Below are 23,073 nucleotides of genomic sequence, written 5' to 3' on the forward strand. Positions count from 1 at the left end.
TCCTACCAGAAGTCCTCAAGGCTATCCAGGCCCATCTATGGCCATGTCTTGGTAGAAATCCCCATTGGGGTTGTGTCTGGACTGGACAGTGCTACCCTGCACCCCGTTCACATTTGCTGGCCTGGTACTGACCCTTGTGGTCAGAAGGCCTCCAAGTGGAATAGAAGCACCTGGGCTTCCGGGTCTTCTGTGGTGCCTCGGGACTCAGCTACTTGATGTTTCCTTCCATGTGACGCACTGGAGGGCCCATCAAGACTAGGCACCATTGAGCATAAGGACTGGGCACAGCTGGTAGGATGGGGGAGCTGGAGGAAGGCGACATTCCCTGAGAGGAGCCATCACATGAAGGTGGAGCTATGGAGAAAGCGAGGGGTGTGGGTGTGAGTGTGTGTGTTTATCCTTGGCCCCATCAAGCCTGAAACTGGCCTCTCTGAACCTCTCCACTACAGAAAGCAATGCACTCTGCCAGTTGAAGCTGCCTTTCTGTCACTTACAGGACAAGTCTGCCCAACTCCACCGCTCACTTCTTCCGTGCTCCGGCATGAGTGGGATGTCATGAGTGGAAAGAGGTAACTTGTCTGTCGGTAGAAGCACCCATCACGTGGCTCCAGCATGGTCAGGAGGATCACCGCCCCATGGACACACATACGACTTGGAACTTTCTCTGGAGCCCAAGCCACACCAAAGAGGACCTAATGCACAGATGCCTGCCCTCTCTGACTTCCTCCTCATGCTCCATGCTGATCCCTGCTCATTCTCGGCAGCCCAGAAAGCACTGTCTCCCATCTCCAGCTCCTGACTATCCTCTTTGGTGATTGAAGCTAACTGGCCTATGCTTGTATTGAAGGTTCATCAATTATACATGAATCAAAGGGCATAGAAATGGGGGTTCAGAATTGAGCCGAGGGCTTGAGGAAAAAAAAAAAAACTCCAGAAGAAAATTCTGGGCAGACTTCTGGAAATAGGAAGAGTGGATGCAAGGCGGAGTAGATAATCTGTGAAAATGGGCGTGATGATGTCATGGCCTTTGGGCTGATCATGTTATGTGAGTCTCCTCTTGTCTATCTGTGCTGCCTCTGGAGCAGGGGTAGGCACCAGGGCAGACAGCAGACCCAGGCTCCAGAAACCTTTCTCATTCCCTGGGTGGTTTGTATTCATAACTTTCCCAGAAACCCCTGGCTTTGTCAGCCTTCTTGGTACCAGATAAGGACATCAGCCCCTGGGGCGTGGAAGCCCACTCTTGCCCCAAACTTAGGACACTTTCCTTTCTGTGATTCTAGGGAATACCTTGGTCAAGGTCAAGGGTTTGATAGCCTGATACCCATTTGCCTGCCCCTTTCTAATAGAGCAAGAAGTGTCCTGGCACACCCAAATGTTGGAGTAGGTGGCTCTACTGTGCTGGGAGTGACAGGAAATTGCTTCAGCAATTGGGATGCCACCATGGGCATCGGGAAACTGCCCACTTAGAAATAATAGGGGGCTTCAGTAGATTCTGGGTACAAGAACGTGGCTATGTAAGACACAGGAAAGACCCCTGTGGCTTATTTGGAGATGGAGTGGTGCTGATGGAGGCCTAGGTGCTACCTGTATGAATACCCATGCAGCTTGGTAGGGGTCACCCGACCCTGGAGCTGTGGGGTGGGCCCTGCAACAGTTTTCTCCCTTTCTTTTGTTCCCTGGGGCATCCATACCTGAAGACAGACGCATGGCAAAGGCAAAAGAAAAGAGCCACCTGCCTTCTTCCCCATTCTTTTGCTCCTCAAGCTACCCCAGGAGGTTTCCTAAACAAGGACCCCTGATTTGTATGGCACCCCCACTGACTCGCCTAGAGTTGCGCTGGCCCAGCCCTTGTTGTGGGGTCTCTGTATTGGGGTTGTGTATGACCCAGTTAGCGGCCTAGCCTATTGCTCCCAGTCCAAGGCATCCTCCAGCCTCTCTGCAACAGGAGCAAAACAAGAGCACGCGCACCTGTCGGCGTCCCGCCCCTTCCGCGCCGGCCAATCGAGAACCGGGGCGGGGCCAGGGCTCAGTCGGAACCCGCGCCGAGCACGGTCGTGGAGCTGGAGCAAGCGCAGCCTCGTTCCTGCAACCTCTTCCCCACCGCCCGCAGCCTCCACCCCGCCGCCACCACCACCACCACTGCTACCGCCGCCGCCCCCGGGGCATGGCCTGTCTGATGGCCGCTTTTTCGGTCGGCACCGCCATGGTGAGTCGCACATCCTTTGCACTCGCGGCTGGGGTTTAGGGAAACAGGAAACACAAAACCCCCGCACACTGGTCTTCACACAAACCGCCTAGGAGCGCGTCCTCTGGGCGCTGACCTGGGCGCCCTGGAGAGGTGTCCTGCTCCGCTCGCCTCCGCCCCGGCCACCTGGAGCATCAGGGTGCATCTGCACTGGCTTAGGGCGCCAGGAAGGTGGAGGAACCCGGAGTGGGGCGCGGGGCAGCTAGCAGCCTCACAAGTGGACAGATGGCCTTGACTTGTCTGCCTCTGGGTGAGGGGCTCGGGACGTTGGGGCGCCCAGGGAAGGGATGCCGACCTAGCCCGAGGGAAGGGAGAGTCGGATCTCCCTGGGGAATTCTGAGGGGCAGGCAGGCGACGGGGACTTCTTGCGCCACCCTCCGGAGCACTGGGCATAGTGGGGGACAAAAAGAGGAGCTGTGCCCCACGAAACAGACCCTCTTCTCCTGCGCTCCCCAAGGACAGCTACTCTCAGAGGAGGCGGCAGAGTCCCAGGGGAAACAGAGGAGGGCGATCCCAGCAGGGGTGAGGACAGGGTGTGGGCATTTACTCCCCCACCCCCACCCCAGGTACCAGTCCTGGGTGCTACTGAATTAATTGCTAGACAAGCTCTGTTCCCAGAGGTGGGCAAGCGTCTCCTTTTTCACGGTCCCTCAGTGCACCCGGAAAAAAAGCGAACATAACAATAAAAACCACAGCCCACCACCGGTCTGGTCTTACACTTGGCCCTACCGGCTCCGCCTAACACGCGGACGCTGCGGATAATATCCTCTTAAGCTGATTTCAGACTGTGTGGAGTGCAAACAGCTAGCCCTCCGTATTCCCACCCGGATCATCCCTTTCTGTGCTTCCCAGCTCTGTTACTAGCTTGCCTGCGCCTTCCCATACGCTGGAAACCCACATTGCACAGTCCCTCCCCTTTATTTCATTTTTAGCATCCTGTATTTGAAGTCAGCAAGGCTCAGTAGGATTTGACCGACAGTTACCTCTTGCCTTGAGCTCTAGAGGGAAAAAAAAGCACCAGGCTTTGTGCGCATGCTCTGCTCTGACAACTGCATCCGATGATTCCAAACAGGTTACTGTAGAATTCTCCTCGAGCCCAGCCCCGCCGACTCATTATGTAATGATTTTGTGTAAACCCACGGAGTGGAGCAAAGATGCTCTGGAGTGGTGGTTAGCAGGGGGTCGGGTGAGGCAGAGAGGAAGACCCCCCCCAAGCTGATTCCCAACCTTGAGGTGTGTGCTCTGGTTCTGACACACGTCAGAGTCAATGAGAACAGGAATCGCTTCTCCTCAAGATACTCGCTTTTATCTAGTGGCTGTCTTGGGTAACACTGAAAAATTGCCCCTTGCGCGTTTATCTATCAATGTGGGGATTCTGCTGGCAACGAAAAGTTAAGCTAATTGATGATCGTTGCAAATAGAGGAAGTTTGGTGGCTTCCCTCTGCAAGGGACATGCCGTCATTTAGAACTGGCTTGAACGTGTGGATAAATGAGCCAGAATGCCGAAGGATACAGGTTTTTATGCTGATTTATAACGTTATGGTTTGATACAGCCTGGACCTCTGCTGTGAGGTTACAGATATCATAATGGCTGGGCTTATTTTTTTTAATTCCCCAAGAAATCTATTGATATATTTGAAAAGAATCTTCTTCCTGGAAACCTGGCACTTTGGTTTTAATTTTAAGATATCCATCTGCCTGTGGTCATACCTCTCTGGATCCATCGATCTTGCCTAATCTTGGACACCAGACAGGACCAGCCTGGTGGGACCTGGCTGGGAGTAAGAGGTGGCAATGACTAGGAATACCAGGTGTTACTGGCACAAAACAAAGACCAGGCTATTTTTTTTATTGTTCTATCTCAGTTATAACAAGACTTCAAGATTTGCTTTTAGTCTCCTCTGCCCTGAGGTCCTGCCATGCTGGCTGAGCGAGCTACAAGTCTGGAGAGAGCCCTAGAGGGCGGCCAGAGCTCCAGGAGTACTAGGGTCCTGAGGCTGCAGGGCCACAAAAGGTGGGCATGTGTCCCCAAGAGATGTAATACTACAGCTTTGTGACATCGTGAGTGGTCACTCAAGTGTAAACTGCCCTTTAAGCTTAGCTTGGGTTGTGACATTTGGACACTTTTCCTGTGGGGAATTGCTGTGATTATGGGTTAGCGTGGTTTCTTCTGATGTGCCCAGGATGTCCTGAAGTGCCATCTAGGTGAGCGTCGTAGTTGGCAGCAAGGGAGCACAGAGAGAAGAGAAGCCCCCACTCCCCCGCCCCAGTGTGCTGAGAGAAGTTCCTGTCTCTGGATGCCTCCCAGTGAAGGGGTCTCCCAGTGGGTGAGGCTTGCTGGCTGCATGTGACCTCCTCCCCACTACTCTGGTGTCCCCAGATGCCTAGCATCCACGCAGCCCTCACTCTCCATACCCTACCCCGGAGCCGAGGGAAGCATGCTCTTGTGCAGCCCCCAGCAACAGTCTGGACAGAGTCCCCTCTGCACAGAGTCCCCAGGAATGGACTTCCTGCCTTCACCATCTGTTCTATCAGCAAAACACATTCCACGAGGAGAGGGCACAGTGTCCAGATGGGAAGGCAGGGGAACAGACCAGCCAATGGAGAGCGCAGGAGGGAATAGGTGTTTGTTTTATTTTTAATGAGCTCAGGAGGCTGAGGCAGAGCTCACAGTAACCTACATTGCTAGCTAGCCGCTCTCTTCGGAGGATGTGTTTCCAGAGAGCTGGTCTATTTTGGAGTGACAGGCCACTGCCTCATCACATCAGTTTTTATGATTTTATTAATTGGGTGAGGCCACTGGACACCAGCGGAGGAAGGGTGGGGCCAGTGTCCTTGCTGAAGGGGGATGGGGCAGGGAGAGGCTGCCTGAGTTCCTGTTTGCTGTGCCGGTTACTCTAAAGGACAGTTTGGCCAGCACCCATGCTGTATAGAGTGAGCAATGCTCAAATGGCTGGGTGAGAGAAGACAAGGATCTGGACCCCTTCTGACTGAGAGGTTCTGAGCTAGATGGCTCACCTTGCTGGTTTCCTGCCCCCTCCCCCCACTTTCAAACTGGAGTTGCCCCTACCCGCCCCATGCTGTGCAAATGCTAAGAGCACAGGCTGCAGGCTGGAGTGGTCTGAACACACTGAATCTTAGCCACTGCTGTTTACAGCCACTTGCCTAGCAAGTACAGGCACGTGGTCTCCTTCTTGAGCACTTCACATCCTAAGTAGCTGACTCTGGCTTCTTCCTCTCTTGCTACCACTGCCGATTAAGTACCCCCATCCCTAGCTCTGCAGGTGATTGCTTTAGCCTTCTGAGCCTGGCACGCCAGGTCAGAGAGAGACCCCACTGATCTTCATAATTTCTTTCTAGAGTTTGCCTCTCTCATTTCGTCTATGCCAAGTACCCTACTTCCTGCCTTCTCCCACACTGCACCCCACAACTCACATTCCAGATATAGGTCTACGTCTCCGTGGTCCATGCCCACTGTTCACAGAGGCCCCCTGCAGGGATCATGGTACACACAACCCAGCCCCCACAACCCGGCCCCCATCTCATCTCACTGATCTCAGCCTAGACTATTTCTGCAGACATTGTACTGGGCTCCCGCCCCAGGGTCTGGTCTGCATCTAATATGCCTCCATGGCCTTTACTTAATCTTGTTGTGATGGCTGCTTTCTTCCCTAGACTCAGTCTTGAACTTGAGCTTGTGAGGGCCTGAGTCCGTGTCTGTGTCTGGCTAGCTGGCTGGCTTTATCCGGTGTTCAGTCTGTCAAGGGAATGGACGTGTGCATTTAGAGTCCGGGGAGAAGGCCAGGATGTTGGCCTGATGCCTGTCTGATATCTGCCACACCCCGTGGGTGGGGTGATGGCTGTGAGGCCCCCCCTTGTTCCTGCGGCTTTCAACAGAAAAGGAAGCAACAATCCCTTCTTGGCTTCCTTGGGGTTGGACACCTATGATGGGGGTCTGTGGAGAGGGAGAAGGAGGGATTACCCACAGCAGCTGGAACCTAAGGGTAGAGTTCGGGGGCCATGATGGAGAAGGGCTATCCCCCTCTCTCAGGGTTGGAGCCAAGCTTGTGGTACTTCCTCTTCATGACAAGGTAGGGTGGGAGGGACCTGGCCTTGGCTGACTGCCTTGTTGGTGCTCCATAGGACACCCTAGCCCTGAAGCCAGCACCTGGTGCTTCCCAGGCTCCTCCATAGCCCTTGTGGTTATAAACCTGCCATGACAGTGGATGGGTCTTGGGAAGGTCCCTGTGCCTGCTGGTAGGTTCTGAGTTGCATGGGCGCATTCCTGCAGGACCACGGAGCTATGACAGTCACCTATCCCTACAAGAGCCCTGTCAGGGAGGGTACCTGATGAATATCCACAGAGGCTGTCTGGGAGGCTCTCCACTGGTCTCTGTGGGTCTCAGCACAGCCATGGTTCTGGGCACATATAAACTCGCTTTTATTGGTACTGAAAGGTGCATCCATGCTTCATGCCTGATGCCCTGAGCTAGATTTCAAGGATTCCCTCCAGCCTTTGTTTTCATTCACCCGGTAGGCGTGTCAGTGAGAATTAGGAGATGCTCATGAAGGTGAGTGCATGTTTGTGGTTCTCATATCTTTTTCTGAAGTGCAATCTCCTTTTTTCATCACCAACAGCTCCTGAATCCCCGGGTCTGCCTCACTCACACCCCATTTGTATTAAATATACAACCCCCCAAGCTTACCACTAGACTCTGAACCCCCAAATGCCATGATAGTAAACCCAGCTCTTCTATGACTCAATTGGACGTTTTTGGTGGGTATGTGGAGGGGTTGAATTGCTGGGCTTGTAGAGATTTTTGTTGTTGGGTCATTTCCTTTTCCTTAAGGTAGGGTCTTGTGTAGCCAGGCTGGCTTCGAACTCACCACACAGCGGAGAATGAGTTTGAACTTCCAGCCCTCCTTCTCCCACTTCCCAAATGCTAGAGTTAGGGGGTGCTCTGGAGAAACCTAGAGGTTTGTGCACGCTAGGCAAGCATATCCAGCCAACCGAGTCACCTCCCCATCCCTTTGTGAGACTTTCTGCAGATAATCCACTATAGCTCTCTCTCTCTCTTTTTTTTTTTTTTTTTTAAGAAATAGTAGTAAATAGTAAGCAATCTTAGGGAAATAGCTAGTAAACTAACAGAAGAAGAATGGCATGTGTGTCCTCTCTAGAACAGAGGACAGCAGCAGTGCCTCGCCAGTCCTGGGGTAGTCGGTAGCTTTGGTGACCAGAAGAGCTGAGGGGTGGGCTCCGCACCCCCACCCCTGTTTGTTATCAGCAGCTGGCTGAGCCTGCAGAAGGCTCGTTCTTTTGGACGTTCCCCCTGGCTTCAGGAGACAGCTAGAATCACTTTAGAACAACTTGTCCCCTCAGGACTCTGCTGCTGCGTTTGGAGGTTCCTGAAGCGTATTGATCAGGCCAGGGCGGCCAAGCCATTAGAAAAGCAAAGCCCTTGCTTTGCATAAATACTCCTGGGTCTTGGCCTACCCGCTATGTGCATTTGGTGCCTTGCAAAAGGCTTTAAAAGCTAAAGTTTTGGGCTCTGCGTGTAACAGAGAGTGGTGGCACTTGTCTGTAGCCCTACCTAGCTAGCTACATGGTGCCTTGGTAATATAGGAAGCACCTCACTGTGTTTTAAGTCATCTGTGCCTCAGTTTCTCTGCCTCCAGCCCTCCAATCATATTAGGAAGATACAGTGGAGCGAAATTACAAGGGATCTAGAACGTGTGACAGTAGAATGCGACCAGCCCCCACACGCCAGGACTTTAGTAATGCTGCCCTAGCCACGTCAGGAGATGACACGGGAACATGTGACAACAGCTTGCTCTAAATATTTAAGCCGGTGTCAGTTGTGCCTTCTTCAGAGCCTCGTGTGTCTTCACTGAGGTTTTTGAGTAGACCGGAAAGAGGTGACTTTCCATGGTAGCTCATTCCCTTCTTCCTAGAGGAAAGCGAGTCACTTTGGGAAGTTTTATGATCAGATTTTGTGATCCTGAAGGAAGACTGTAGGTGTGTTTAGCCTCTTATCTCCGGTGTCCTTTTTACTAGAAGCAAGAGTGATGGTTAGCTGGGACAATTCCTGCAGGTGGCCTCTCTCTCCTCTGGGGACAAAGGTACTCTCCAAGTTTAAAAAGTATCCCTATGGATAATCGATGACCCTGAGCCCAGCGGCAGGGCAGGTCTCTTGATGCTCTTTCTCCCCAGAGAGCACATAACACATCTTACCGCATCCGCTTTGCTTCCTAGAATGCCAGCAGCTACTCTGCAGCGATGACGGAGCCCAAGTCTGTGTGCGTGTCGGTGGACGAGGTCATGTCCAGCAACGTGGACGACGTTGAGACAGATCTGCTAAACGGGCATCTGAAGAAAGTGGACAACAACTTCACAGAGGCCCAGCGCTTCTCCTCCTTGCCTCGAAGGGCGGCTGTCAACATCGAATTCAAGGACCTTTCCTACTCCGTTCCCGAGGGACCCTGGTGGAGGAAGAAAGGTAGGGAAGGAAGTCATTGGCTTGGTGGTGGTGCTTGGGGAGAGCCTGTGAAGGAAGCCACAGCGTGTTTGGGGAGAGTCTCGGGCTGCAGTTGGAAGGCTAAGATATGTTCTTGATGCAGCCCTGCCTTGGCCAGTTTCCTTTCGCTGATGCACAACCCACTTCTCTCTTGTGAAATACACAAGTTAGATTAGACAGTCTCAAAGTCACAGTGGCTCTAAACTTTGATGATGTTGGTACAGATTGAGTGTCCCTTGTCGGAATGCTGCTGGTTGCATATATATTTTGGATTTAGACAATATGTACATATCCATAATGAGGTACCTTGGGGACAGGAGTCAAACGTGACCATGACAATCATCTGTTTCTTGGACAATTTAGGGATATAGACACCCGAAGGTAATTTTACGCATTTTTCTCCTGCATCTATATTTTGGTTGTGAGTTGTCACACTCAGTCATATGAAAATTTCCACTGGTAGTGCTCAGAGGAGTGAGTTCCAGTACCTTGGATTTCCAGTATTGGGGCCTGGATAAAGAACTGCACAGGGCTCACCCAGCAGCAGCTTTACTTGTTGCTAGCGTGGGTTTGTGCTCTGAGGGGCCTCCCTAAAGGATGCTCAGCTTATGCCCATCTTTCAGGGTGGAATTGCTCTCCAGCCATTCAGAGAAAGTGTATGTTGCCTCCCAACACTCAGTTGTTCAAGAGCATTCCATAGTCTGGCATGGCCTTCCTGGGAGGATTCTTCAGTGTGTGGTGCTGGTGAACTGTGTCCATTAATGGGAAAATGGAGCCTCGGAGGCTTCTGGAGCAGCATATGGTGAGGGACCGTGTTGATGCTGAAGGAGCTTGGGTGCACACGCCTCTTTCGGCTGGTTCTCGGCTCCTAGTCTAACCTGCTGTTTGTAGGGGGTAACCGTGGAACAGACCAGGCATTCCCTGCCAGCCACTGAATCACCTTGTACAAATCAGAAGTCAGAAAGGAACTTCGGACATCCAGAGTACTTCAGGTGCCACTGGAAGACTAGTTTGGGGAGGGGAGTTGAAGGGAGGAGCTCTTAAATATTGGCACAACCTTGCTTTTTAAGAGGGCTAAGTTGGAGCCTTTTCATGGTTTTCATCTTCTCCTCTTTCTTTTCTTCCCTTGGTTTTGTTTTTCTGCCTCTTGAAGCTAAGCCTGTGAGATCATTTGCAGGGGCAATCTGGTCTCGGTGGTAAACAAAATTTTGGAAACTTGAGAAGTCAATGCCCAGGACCTCTGAGCCCGGTGGTTATGAACGATTATGTCTGGGTTTGCACAACCAAGGAACAGGCCCTGTCCCCTCTCGAGGGCTGATTGTAGGGCATGTTACCTGACACCCACATTCCCAGATGTCGGCCTGTTTTGTTAAGAAGGAAACTGCACCGGGCTCGGCCACAAGTCCATTCTGTGGAGCCTACTGGAATGGCAAGGGAGGGATATACAGATTTTACAGAAAAATGTACCAAGTGGGCCTCGTTGGTTAATGCAGGTAAATCGTGGCAGACCCGTGAGACACACAGCGAGCTCTGTGTGTGGCCTTGGAGATGCTGTGGTGGGGTTTGGAAACCCATGCTGTAGGTGAAGGCGGTTTGCCATGGGGCGGTTCGGATGTGTGAAGCCTTGGGCGTGCGTCACTTTTCAAAGTACCTGGCAGAAAGAACTTAAGGAAGAAGGGGTCTGTGTGGGCACACAGGTCCAGGGGATAGCCCACCATAGCAGAAGTCATGCCAGCAGGAGAATGAGGCAGCTGGTCAGTTGTGCCCACAGTCAGGAAGCAGAGGAGAGATGAGGGCTTGTGCTCGCTCTCTTTCTTCTTTTCATGAAGTCCAGGACCCCAGCCCTTGGAACAGTGCCCCCCCCACATTTAGAGTGGGTCTCCACACTTCCATTAACACAGTCTAGGTAATCCCTCACAGAAGTGCCCCGACACTTGTTGCCATGGTAGTTCTAAATCCTAGCAAGCCGGCATTCGATGAACCATCGCAGTGTCTTGAGTTGAAACCCAGCACAGAAATCTTGACCCAGGAGGGGCAGCTCCCCCGTGCTGTGTCCGCCTCACGTCCTCTGATGGTGAACAGGTCGCATTCACCTTCAGAGTCAGCCAGCAAGAGTGCATCCTCAGTGTCTTCATGGACATTCAGCCAGGTGGCCATTTGCCCTGTAGTAACCTCTGTGGGTTCAGGCGTGGGAGGAGTCGAACGCGAGCCCTGTGGGACTTGCCCATGAGTCAGAGGGGATGACAGACACGCTCCGTCTGGTGTGTCCCTGTTGTCGGTTGCTCAACCAGCGAGGTGTGGCTTGCTGACCTCTTCCATAGCTCCCCTTTTCCTCCCCTGCAGTGGCATCACTGAGGGGCCCTCCCCACCGTGTGCCTTGTCCTTCCCTCGTTGCTAGACCTACAACTCAGAATCTATATGCCTTGGCGAGAAGCTGAAATGGAAAAAGAAGAGCCCATCTTCTTCTCGCTGAATATGGGGGCAGCTACGGCAGAGAGTGGTTAAGGGGCTTGGCCGGACTCCTGATCTAGAGAGAAGTGGTCCGGAGACCACGGTGGTGATTGCGAACTCTGTGAAGCCCAACATGGTGGCCAGGCCTTGCCTTGTTCTGAGCCATCTGGGTCTTCTTCCTGCAGCCAGCAGGGAATGGGGCTCTTCCTGGAGGCTGGGGGGTCCCTGGGAAATAGTCTGGTAGAGCTGCAGGAAGGAAAGCCGGTCATTTGTTCTATCAGCTGTGAATGACGTGACTGCAGGCCCCTGTAACCTCTCTCCAGTGTGCTCTCCAGGGCTGCATCCTGGTGATTCTGGATCGAGGGGTTTGATAGCCTCGGAACCGCCACTGTAGCAGGCAGACAATAAAGCGTGCATTTTACCCAGGATGAGGCATCAGGCTGGCTAACATGCTCCACATACCTCTGGATTCCTTACCCGTTTGCCACATGACCCCCCCACACACATACACCTCTGCTCCTGAATGCCCACGGATTCTGCTCCCCCCATGTGGACCCTTTGCTGCTTTGCCCCTCCAATAGCTAGCGACCCTCACAGGTTCCAGCAGTAACTGGAGCTGTGAGGTCATTTCCTGGCCGCTCTTTCCATTTCCCCTTCTCCATCATAGTGATTTTGGATCTGCCATCCACTCTGTGTGGCTCCAAGGTGCCCTTCAGAGTAGAAGCCACTTCTCCTTGCTGCCACCTGATTAGCTTTGCTGTCTGTATATCAAGTGGATTGGTTGCTGGCTTCTGGGATTCACCGTGATGTGCCGGGCTGGCTGTGACTCTGGGGCTGGCTGCCACAGCGCTGCTGGAGGGACGACTCCTGAGTTGTGTGAATGAGGAACGCTGAGAGCATCTGGCCCATCAGATGGATAGATCAGTGCAGGGGACAGGAGTCCAGGAGCAGAGGCTGTTTGTCCAAAGGCAGAGTCAGAGAGGGGACCCAGCTGCTCTCTTCCCTTATCCGGAGAGATGCTGGACCCCTCTGTAGACCCCCTGGGAACCACTTTCTTCCACAATTTCTCTAAGAATGTGGAGCCTTCTGAAGACAATAACACTGTAAGCACATTGTCATCTCAAAGAAAGCAGGCAGAGTGAAAAGAATGTCAGATTCATGCTGCTGGGAGGAAGGGGATTTGGAAAGGGACGGACGGTATCTGGGGCTTTTGCGGAGGGCACTCTGGCTCACATCTGGGAAGCTTGACAAACCACTAAGCCCTGACAGTGCTTAGGCAAACATGTATTTTCAATTGTGCTTAGGTTTTCATCTTGTGATTAATGATGTCTTTGGAGGAAAAACTAGATCATGTAATAGATTCCTGGTAGGGAACATAATTGTGAAAGGAGCCAGTCTCGGGGGGACGCCCCACACCCCAAGGAGCACCTCACCGGCTTCTGATCTGCTAATTACTCTCCCTCAAGGAACCCACTCACGTAGTGTGAGCTGATGGGACAAATGACTCGGAACAATCTCGCCTTTGGTGCCGTCACACTGGCTGTTGTGATCGGGGACTGAAGGGAGAGGTCTAGCCCTCGGGCCAGAACGACACCGGAAGACAGGGGGCCCAGGATCCCCCTGGCAAAACTGCGTGGATGAGAGGGATGGAGGCTCTTGCCACCCACACAGTGGTCTCTTTTTCATTAGGACAGATTGGCTAATGTGCCAGATGGAAGAGCTGGAGTGCTCTGTAGATTGTCCCCTTGGCCACCTATCACGTCTGGGTAGTTTCCTGCATAGCTGGCTGCGTGAGGGAACTCCTTGATTGGCTCCTGAGGCTGTTTCAGGAGGAGTTCTGACCCCTCTGCCCATCTCAAGGTTATGGCAGTAGGAAGGACCAACTTAAAACCATGTCTGTGGAATTTCAAACTAAGATTGGCTGCCTGTAAGGAACCTCATGCGCATCACGCCCGATGGAGGATTCACCCTGAACAACTCCAGGACAGATGGAGTTGTGAGTGACTGCCGAGGTTCCTATCTTGTGGTCCTGGTGGATGTGTCATTGATAAGGCTATCTGGAGGGTTTTGAAATTCCACCCTCTGGTGAGATGCTCCTGTCCCGTGGCCATGCCAGTGAAGGAGCTAATGGCAGGGAGCGTGCTCTCCCCAGCAAGTGACATGGCTCTTAGGAATTAAATACACCTACAAAGTTCACCTGGTGGCGTTTAGGTTGGGAACAAACACAATCACACCTGGGCCTTCAGTACATTTTCTTTACTGTCCCTCAGCCAGGCCAGGCTATGTCGCCACACTCTATATACAGAGTAGAACACACACCACAGTCTTTGCTGCGACCGAGTCCCCCAGTGTCAGCCCTGCCCCCTCCCCCCCCCAAACAGGAAGGAGTGAAGCAGTCTGGGCAGCTCCAAGCCGATCATCTGTCTTGGTTTGCTTCTGGGTTATGAAAGGCCTTTAAACACCCTTCTCAGATTAAGGTTTGCTTTCTCCTTATTTCCATCACGCTTCCCAAGGCTTGTCATTACAGGATGGCTAAAATGAGTGGAATGTGCCATTAATAAACCCCTTTCAGGAATTCCATTAGGGAGCTTGGATTTCTACCAAGTCACGAATGGGCATAGGAAGGGAACCCAGCCCAGCAAGGGAAGGTTCCAAAGAGCCCCAAGACAGCGATGGGTTGCTCGGGTTTCAAGGGGGATTCACGGTCCCCTAGCATGGAAGAACTCTTTTTGGGCCTCAAGGCCTGTCTTATGCTAGGTTTTCTTTTGGCTTCCAAAGGAAATTGCTTTAAGACACTGTCTGCTTTATTTAGGGTCGTAGCTAACCCTGTCCGGCAGTGGATAGCCCCAACCTGCTTGTAGAGACTCTGTTGTGGTGTTAGTGTTTCCAAGAGTTTACCAATGGCCATCTGTTGCCTTGGTGAACCCAGAAGCCAGTTCTTAGCTCTTCAGTATTTGGTGACTCCTGGGGACAGATGGGCAGGCCATCTGTTCAGGGTCCTGAGAGCAGCACCCTTGGTTATAAGGAGTTAACACAATGGGCGAATCTCGGGACAGACTCAAGGGCAGTGGTTGCTGGGTGCCGTCGACTTGCTAGCTTTTCGTCTCAGCATCCAGGCTCTTGTGCCTCCTGTCTTCTGCCTGGCACACCTTTTCCCTTCTGTCCCCCCACATGAGAAGCTAGCTCTCTCCAGCCGAGAACTGGGGTGAGAGGTGTGTGTATCCAAAGCATTGTGTGGCCAGGACCGACACCTCTGGGCATGGGTCAGGCGCCCTGATGACATTGGCCCTGAGTTCTTAGTTTCCTGAGCACTCTGTTTGGGCAATTTCTTTATTTGGGCATGTGACCTCATTGTCACTTTCCCAAGAATGTCCCCGTTCTGGAGCCATCTGGCCTCTGCAGGGTGGCTTTGCAGGCCTGTGCGCCGCTGCTCCCCGGACGCTGGTGTCACTACTTAATTTTCCAAGGACATTCTTGCCATGCTCGCCCTGTGCCCTGCTTGCACTCAGCACCTCAGTGTGGGCTTGTCTCCAGAAATGTCCACCTTCTGAGACGGAAAGTCCTTTTAAACTGAAGCTGGGTCTCCTCGTTCAAGAAATAACCGCAGCTGACAGCTTGCTGAACATAAAACCGTTTCTTTTGTTTGTAAACTGGCAGGGGAACAATGTTTTAGTAACCGTACACCTGCTCTCTTTGAGTTCAGTTCTTACACCAACAGATTCGCTTATTTAAGGAAAAGAGGCAACCACGTGGGTCAGATTAAATACCGTCCAGGCTACGCCACACGAGCGAGGTGGTGGTCACAAGGCACGTCCCTCAGGAGACAGGGCTGAGAAAAACCCCTACTGTGTGCGAAAGAAAATGCATCTTCAAATTACATGTATCCAATGCTGGTGCTTTGCCCCTGTGAGGAAAATGTGTCAAAGGGCTTTCCAGAGAAAAGAACGGCCGATGCGCCCCGCTGGTTCCGTCCCACATGATCCAGAGCCAACGGTTTCACTTCCCTCTGCACCAGCTGTGTTGTTAGCTACCTCTGTGCAGTGGGGCAAATGGCATTCAGTGTCAACAGTAAGATATGCTAGAAAAAAGACTATCGAGGCTATGATTATATCCAGTCAAGACCTATATTTAGAATCTAGATCGTGGAGCCAGCAGACGTCTTGGGCCTGCCCTAGTCTGAACTCCCATGTAAGGGGCGAGCCGTCCGCACCATCCCTGCCCACAAGTCAGCCTGTTCGTTCACTTCAATCACCAGGAACTGAGACTCCTGGACAGCAATGGGCGTGCTTGCCCAAGGCTCCTTCTCAGAACATGCTTGTGCGCTAAAGTCAGCCTGAGCTCGTGTGTTGGCCCAGGTCCTGCTTCTAGAACTCTGCGGAACAACTCATCTTAGTCTTGAAATGGGCTTACAAACTGGACAGTGTAAGAAACGGACCGGGGACAAGACAGTCGCCAAGTGCACCAGGGTGGGCAACCTTGACAGAAGACATGAGGAACATGTGGCCGGTGGAGAAACAAGGTCCCAGTTTTGCTTTGCGATTACACAGCGCGGTGACACTTGTGGGTAACAGGGCAGAGATGAGCTCTCCTCCCAGAATGTTCTTGCTCTAGGTAACCGGTAAGGGTGGTGCTCAGTGGAGACGCAGAGTGAGTCACCTGCTTTCTGTCTGTCACTAGTGGCTCTGCCCCGAAGTGCCTGGGCCAGGCATCCAAGCACGAATTGTGGGGTGTCTCAGTCTTGCGCTTCTTCTCCCACTTTTGAGGGAGTCGTGCTTAGGTTGCAGTTAAAAATAGCTGTTGTTTATTTACTGTGTGCTTTCCCACATTGTCTCATTACCTCAGAGCTTAGCTCTCTGCCTCCAAGACCCACATAGGATGACCTGTGTCGTGTCCTTGTTCAGGAGATAAACACTGTCAGGTGTCCCCACAAAGGCCTCTTTGCATGTGTCAATGGAGGTCCTGGAGGGGTGGGGGGGTCTTTTAGGTTTGGACAGGTGGCAGCTTTGGCATCTGCCCAGAGTCCAGAATACTGACCGTCAGTGCCTCCAGGATCCATTGGATCTCTGTTTGCTCTCCAAGATGAGAGAGGAAGAGAGAGAGAGAGAGAGAGAGAGAGAGAGAGAGAGAGCAAGAAAGAGTGCGAGAGAGAATAAATATGAATATGAATGAGCGAATAGTTCATTCCAGCCAACTGTTATCTTCATGGCCCAGTATTGGAGGCACCAGCCAAGTGACAGCCCTATCACGGGTTTTATTGCTTAGAACACCCCTCCCTTCCTTCTGTGGTCCTGTGTGCTTCCTACAGGCGGCCAGGACACACGGGCTCCATTGCCCACATGTAACCCTGGCTGCAGGCTCAGTGGAGGTTGCCTGCAGAATCTTTGAGTTCTTAGGAAACTGAATTCTCAATGACTGGAAGGAGACACAGCAAGGCGCTGCTTCCTCCAGTGGGCAGGTGCAGGCGGGGCAGGTGTGAGCTGCTGCGCAGGCGCAGTGCGTGCCTGCCCGCCACCGCCGCCAGCGTTGGGGTTACTATCGGTCAACGCTCGCTAGTAACCTCTAGCTGGAAGCAGCGAGGAGCTGCGGGATTGGCTGTCGGCCGCAGCACTGTTGCTAAGAGGATGATGTTGCGGCTCTAGGGGGCTCAAGTGGTCCTGATGCTAGACCTTCCTGAAGAGTGCAAAGCCCCTGGTCCCACGCTCCACTCCAGGTCCAAAAGGCACCCGGAACTGAGAACTCTCCCAACAGGAAGGCGCTGAAGCAGGACATGTTACTGGATGAATATTTTGACATATACAGGGTTGTTTCCTGTTTAAGCTTAATTGGGGGATGTGACTGGGTGGGAAAAACACAGAAGACAGCAGATACCAGAACCGAATGCTTGGGGGGGCTTTTTTTTTTTTTTTTTGCATGCTGGCTATGCCCTTCAAGTTTTGATCAGACTTCCAGGTATAAGTGGGTCTGAGGGTGGGGGAGGGGGGCTTCTAAACTACTGTTAAAGTCAAAGAGAGCTCATAGCTCCAGGTCACACCTTTTTCTGAGAGACACTGATGGCCTGTGACTCCTTGGAAATGGTCTTATTTGCTTCAAGTTCAGAGCAGGGGAAGGCATAAGAGGCACACCTCTTCTCTATGATATGGTCTGGAAAAGAACCAGGGTGGGTTCCCAAGCCTTAGAATTTCCCTTTGAGACTGGTTTGTGGCTCTGCTAAGCCAGCTGGAATCCGGAGGGCTTCCCTGGCCCAGCTGAGTCACTTCCAATCTGGGCATGGCAGGGAACAAACAATAGCTGAACTCCAGGGCTACACTTTGTAGTGTCTGAAGCTGTGTCTGTGAACCCACAGGTGTGAGGAAAACACAGGTCCTCTCATTCAGATAACTGGAAGTCCAGGACATGGGTGGCCATGTCATGCCCTCCCTGGGGACCAGGACGTTCTTGAGACACCAGCCTGCTGACTCCTTTGGGCTTAATTTAGGCACCTTGTGAAGTACCAAGCACTATCATACCTATGGCCGGCTCAACCTTTGGGGTTCGTGCCCAAATGCTAGGGGACCCCTTGGGACTGGTGACTTCTCTGGGTTGTGTTTTTCCCGGCTTGCTTCTCTACCTCGTTTTGTGGTGGTAGAGTTAACCTTTTGCAAACGAGACGATGGCTCCTAAGTGTCAATTCTCAGAACTGACGGCAGGCAGACTGACGGAAGCTGGAGCTTGATGGTGGGGAGTAACAGTGGTACAGTGAACCCCCTTCTGTTTCCGGAGTGGGGCTTGTCAGGGAGGTGGGCGGAAACCTCTGTCAAAAGAGGGAAGTGTGCATTTGTGATAACTACAGTGTTGCTGAAGACACTGACACACATGGCACTCACATGAACGCATGCCCAGAACCCTGTGTAGAGGTGTCCTTAGCTCCATCTAGTGAGGGACAGGGATGCGGGGCCTTGGAGCCTTGTGCCACATAGGTCTCCAAGCTCTCTGTTACCTGAGTAGTCTGGGGGAGACCCTGTGCCCTTCCCTACAGCCGATGGACTTTAACACTGGTCCCCAAGACATTGGAATTTCCCCCAAGAATCTCAGGCTAGGAGAAGGGAAAAGCCAAAGAGGCCCTTGTTCCCCAAGCCTGAACTGAATGCACTTCTGATGTATCAGACCACTGTGCAGGAGAGCCCAGAGCCTAGACAATGATGGATTCATGGTGGGTGGCAAGACACTTGACCACAGCTGCTTAGTTATGGTCACACCTCCTGCCCTCTACTCACACCTAAGCCTCTTGTCCATGCCCTAAAGGTGGACTTGGGGGTCCCTGGGCCTCTTTATTTGTTCTTCCCAATGAGGCTATATCGAATAAATCTCCTTTCTCTACTTTTCACTATTTTGTCTCTTTATTCAGCATATTGGGGGTAGGTGGCTGAGCATGGCTTGTTAGGACCACGGGAGTAGGTCTCTGTCCCTAACAACTCCAGTCACGTTCCTCTCGGAGGTTCACAGCCGCCTTTCTAAGACTTACGCTGAGTCTCCCCGGTGGCCATTATCAGAACCGAATTAGCCTTCTTTTCAGAGTCATTGATAAACATGTCTTACTTGGGAGTTGGCACTGCCTTACACAGGACAGCTCATTGCCATGTCGCACCCGAGTGGCCCGCTGAGAAGTTTCAGGTCTTTGAATGATGAGTTTTGCATCTTGGAGAATATTTATATTTAAGCATCAGCCTTCGTGAGTGGCCAGGTGGAAATTTCCGCCATCGAAACGGAGCTGGGTAAGCAACATTACACTTCAGAGCCTGCCTCCTGAGAGAGGTTAATGTAGGTCATCTAGGGAGGATGTGAGACTCTCAGGCCCTGTGTATTTTTGTCTTGTGGCTGGATCTTCATGAGTGAACAGGAGAGAGCTGTACCCACTCTCTAACTGGCAGCCGCAGTGGGGAAGGCAAAAGTGTTGGCAGAGAAGCAGCCTCAACACCTGAGGCCAGGGTTTACAGATGTTTACAGTAAGTTCAGTAATCTTACAAATTTATAGAAAATGCATTTCCCTTTTTACTCAAGAAAAAAAAAAGGCTAAAATAAATTAAACAACTTTTGCATTTGGTTTGAACTTCACTTCTTTGTCTCTCTTCTTAATAAAATGACTCCAAGACTTAACACCAGTTAACACCATCCCAGTCAAGGATAAGGCCAAGTAAGGAGTCCAGTGGTTGGGAATGGAGTTGTAAAACTCACTCCTCAACTCACCAGCAGGACACTGGGTGAGTTTACTTACTCTATAAAGCAGGCAGTCACAACAGCAATAAGCCTTATCTCAGTGGGTCAAACAGCTTGACACCCACAAAGCCTAGTGTTCCACAGGCAGAGCTGAATAAACAGGGTTGTGTGCCACATCAGAAACCAATCATAATAGAATCATTGCAGTGGATTAAAAGCCCCTTAGTCATTCTAAACGAAAGTTTGCTGTGATCCCAGGCTTTAGAAGTCAAGGAGCCAGTGCGTGGTTGCTGTCAGCCTTTTGTGGGCCATGTGTCCTCAAAGCCACTGCGTTTGTCACAAGAGATGTGTTCAAGACCCAACCAAGGTTACAGGTCCGTGTGTGGTAGAGCCCAGAGTGATCGGGGTGACTACCTGCCAAGCCCCGGATCAATCTCCATTCTGACCTTACCTCAATATGTCTATGTGTAACATGGACTTCTAGAGTAATCTCCATTGTTCAGACAGACGCCCTCCAGCCTGCCTACCATGCAAGCTCCCACAGGCACTCAAGTGAGGAGCCTTGGTTCAGTGGTATCTTCAGAGTCAAGGAGCTGGCCATGAAAATTCTAGAACGTTCTTCTGGTCATTTGGGGGTGTATGGTGATGTCCAGGATTCTAGCACCCCATTCCTCAAATTGGACCCAGAAAAGCAGTGCGTGAGGATGACATCCCATCACCTCTGCTCCAGGTGGTACCCTCTTATGATGCTGAGAATCCTGTGTGCGGTCATCATAGGCTGTGAGGGGAGCGGGGTTTTATAAGCGAGGAAGGCTGCTGAGGATGATGGTGCAGCGTTAGGACAGGATGGGATGCCAGCCAGGCTGTCCCCCAGCATCAGTTCCCCCCAGTCAAAGAAGAGACCACAGCATGACGCTTCAGAGACCCTGCTCATGACAGGAGGGACCCCATGGCAAAGCCCAGATTTGACTCCTCAAGTCCTTCCGTTTGATCCTTGAAGTCATTTGAAGAAGTCAAGTGACCAGCTATGATCATGGCCACCAGTGACCTTGAACACACTTGTGCTTGCTGCCTACAGTAGCTCTCAGCAAGGAGGAAGCAGTGAACCTAGACAAGTCTGGCAAGCTTTGGATGCTTCCAGGGGTGGAGGCCCCCAACAGGTCTCCCCAGGTGACACCTGCAAGCCGTGCTTGGGGAGAACAAACAGCCAAGAACAGAACATTCCACACTTACTCACACACGACTGGCATGACCTTCAGCTCCACCCACGGGACTGAGGGTACAGGGGGCAGGTTTAAGAGGGCATCGGGGTGTAGGCAGGCTCAGAAGGAATTTGGCTGGCATGGGTGTCTGTGGCCTTTACCCTACCACTCTCTAGGCCTGGCGAGGGGAGTATGGGTTTCTGAAAACCTTACACTCTGAGCTTCATAGATACGTGGTGAGAACAATGGGCATGGGATCCTGATGGAGCCCAGGCTAGCCTACCAGCGTCAGAGCCCATTGATTCAGGACATTCAGGTGCAATAGATCCCTTTCTGTCCCCAGGACAGCAGCAAGCTTGCCACAAGTAGGAGTGGGGCATATTCCATGGGGAGGTCAGACCCAGAGGCCTGTGTGTTCCCTAGGGAATCAGTGCCACAGTGCTGTGCTTGCTTCATAGACTGGCCTGTTAGGGATAGTGCAGAAGGGAAAGAAAAGTCCCAGGACTTGGGCAGCCAGGGTTGAGGTAGAAAGTTCTAGAGGCAGATGCCATTCTCACCCTATACTTTGACTTTCTGAGATTCCCTTAGGGAAAACCGTCTTTCCAAACTTAGACCCGGAGAGAAGACACTGAAGTACCTCACGGGTGTGTCTAACCTTTTGTCATGGTCACCCGTAGAGTTCACGCTTGAGAATTCCACAACCAAGTTTGAATTTTTTTCCCAAAACATTTACAATGCTCTAAGTAAGTTTACAATTTTTCTGTTGGACTGTCTACATAGCTGTTTGGAGCTGCATGAAGTCATGGACTGAGGTTAGACCCATCTAGATAGAGCTTGACTCTGGAATGAAATGGTGAAACTAAGCAGCATGGGTAATAATAGAATGGAGAAGCTAAGCATCATGGGTAATAACAGACTAACGGTGTAACTCCCTCTGGAGAAGACTCGTGGCCCACAGGAGCTCATCCATTTTGCTCCGCAGTCCCTTCGGAGCGGACATGGTGGGGCAGCGACCTGTGAAGCTGTTGCATGTCTTTTGCTGGTGTGGGATCGAGGGCTTGGCATGCAGTTGACTTGGTGCTACTCCGGCGCTTCCAAGTTATGGGGTGTGCAGTGGGGGGAATTCCCATCCCCCTGGCAATGCAGACCCTTCCACTGGGGGACTTCATCCTGAGCTGTGCTGCCTCAGAGCACTGAGGAGGGCTTGCCCACTTGGGATCCACACTTGATCCTTGGAGAAACTGTCAGGAAGCGTCCTAGAGTTAGGGGAGGACTGGGTCTTACTCACAGTGGTCCAGGCAGCCCCTGCTTGTCAGCAGCTCCTCCGGCCCTGGAAGACACTGGAGGGTCAGAGAGAGATGCTGAAGCTCCCCTCCAAAGGAGGGGAGGGCCTAGTGCTGACATCAGTGTGAACCCAAGGCCCTGCTCAGCCCTGTTCCTTCCTGGGGACTTGGGTTGTGAATTGTTGTCCCCAGGGCATCCGTCAGGGACAGCAGACTTCGGTACTGAGTGTGAGACAAAACACCTGGTTCAGCAGTTCCTGTTACTATTACTTAAGAAAGTATGAATTTTATTTCTGTCTCACTGACCCCAGAGAGACATTCCAACCCCACCTTGTGTATGACTGCTGTAATGTCCCTTGGTGGTGGTGATGGTGGGGTCCATCTGCCAGTCAGGAAGCATGTTGCCGAAACCCCAGACGAGGCGGCTATGATCCCCATCCCTGCCTGCCAGCTCACACTGAGGATGGTCACAGAGGATATCATATGGGTTGGGGAGATATACCTGTCCCTGGATTCCAGGGCCCTGTCCTGTCAGAAGGGCAGGAGGGAAGCCTAAAGAAGAGCCATTCCAATAGGGAGTTCTTTGCTTTTCCCTGTAAACCCTCTTTATCTCTGGCTAGAAGAAAACTAGCCTTCTATTGCAAGTAACAGAAGTATTTGCAGAGCTTCAGGTGGCCTCCAGGGTGAGAATGTGTCATGGAGCTCAGGCGGGGGCAGGGTTGGTGTTGAGAAGACGGCATCCAGACCCCATGCCTCGCTGGTCTCTCTCAGTGCCAAGCCCTACAGAGACAACTTCTCAGAACTTGACTATAGTACATCAGGACAGTAGGCATTCCCACAGTCCTCTGGTCCAGTCTCTTCGGATCAAATAAGAAACAGGCAGAGATGGGGGATGGGTCAGTGGTAGAGCACACTTCTCTAGCAGGGCCCCTGGGTTTAGTGCCTAGCACAAAAGAAAAACGAAAGCCTGCAGATAGTTGGCACAGCCAGTGCCCTGCCAGCAAAATGCTGCAACAGAAGCCCCGGATGCTTCGTTTCCTACGTCTCCTGCAGCCTGATTTCCATATTGTCTAACTTTGCAGTTCTCACTCTTGGGCAATGCATTCAGTTTTTCCTTATTTAAATAATGACAGATTCCAATGCATAAGGATCCTAATCCCTGGTTTTTGAAGATTGCCATTGG

At 52.0% G+C, this 23,073-nt stretch overlaps 1 protein-coding gene across 1 annotated transcript in view; it reads left to right on the forward strand.

Moving 5' to 3' along the window:
* Positions 1-2,025: 2,025 nt before the first annotated feature.
* The window catches only part of Abcg1 (ATP binding cassette subfamily G member 1), a 59,662-nt gene continuing 38,614 nt past the window's right edge, over positions 2,026-23,073 (forward strand). Inside the window, exons 1-2 of the mRNA XM_050142556.1 lie at positions 2,026-2,206; positions 8,500-8,743. Coding sequence (XP_049998513.1) covers positions 2,165-2,206; positions 8,500-8,743 — 286 coding nt within the window. The 5' untranslated portion in view covers positions 2,026-2,164. The remainder of the gene's footprint in view (positions 2,207-8,499; positions 8,744-23,073) is intronic.

Source organism: Alexandromys fortis, unplaced genomic scaffold (assembly GCF_014885135.2).
Source record: "Alexandromys fortis isolate MF-2015 unplaced genomic scaffold, M_Fortis_MF-2015_v1.1 scaffold_9, whole genome shotgun sequence".
Classification (NCBI taxonomy): Eukaryota; Metazoa; Chordata; class Mammalia; order Rodentia; family Cricetidae; genus Alexandromys; species Alexandromys fortis.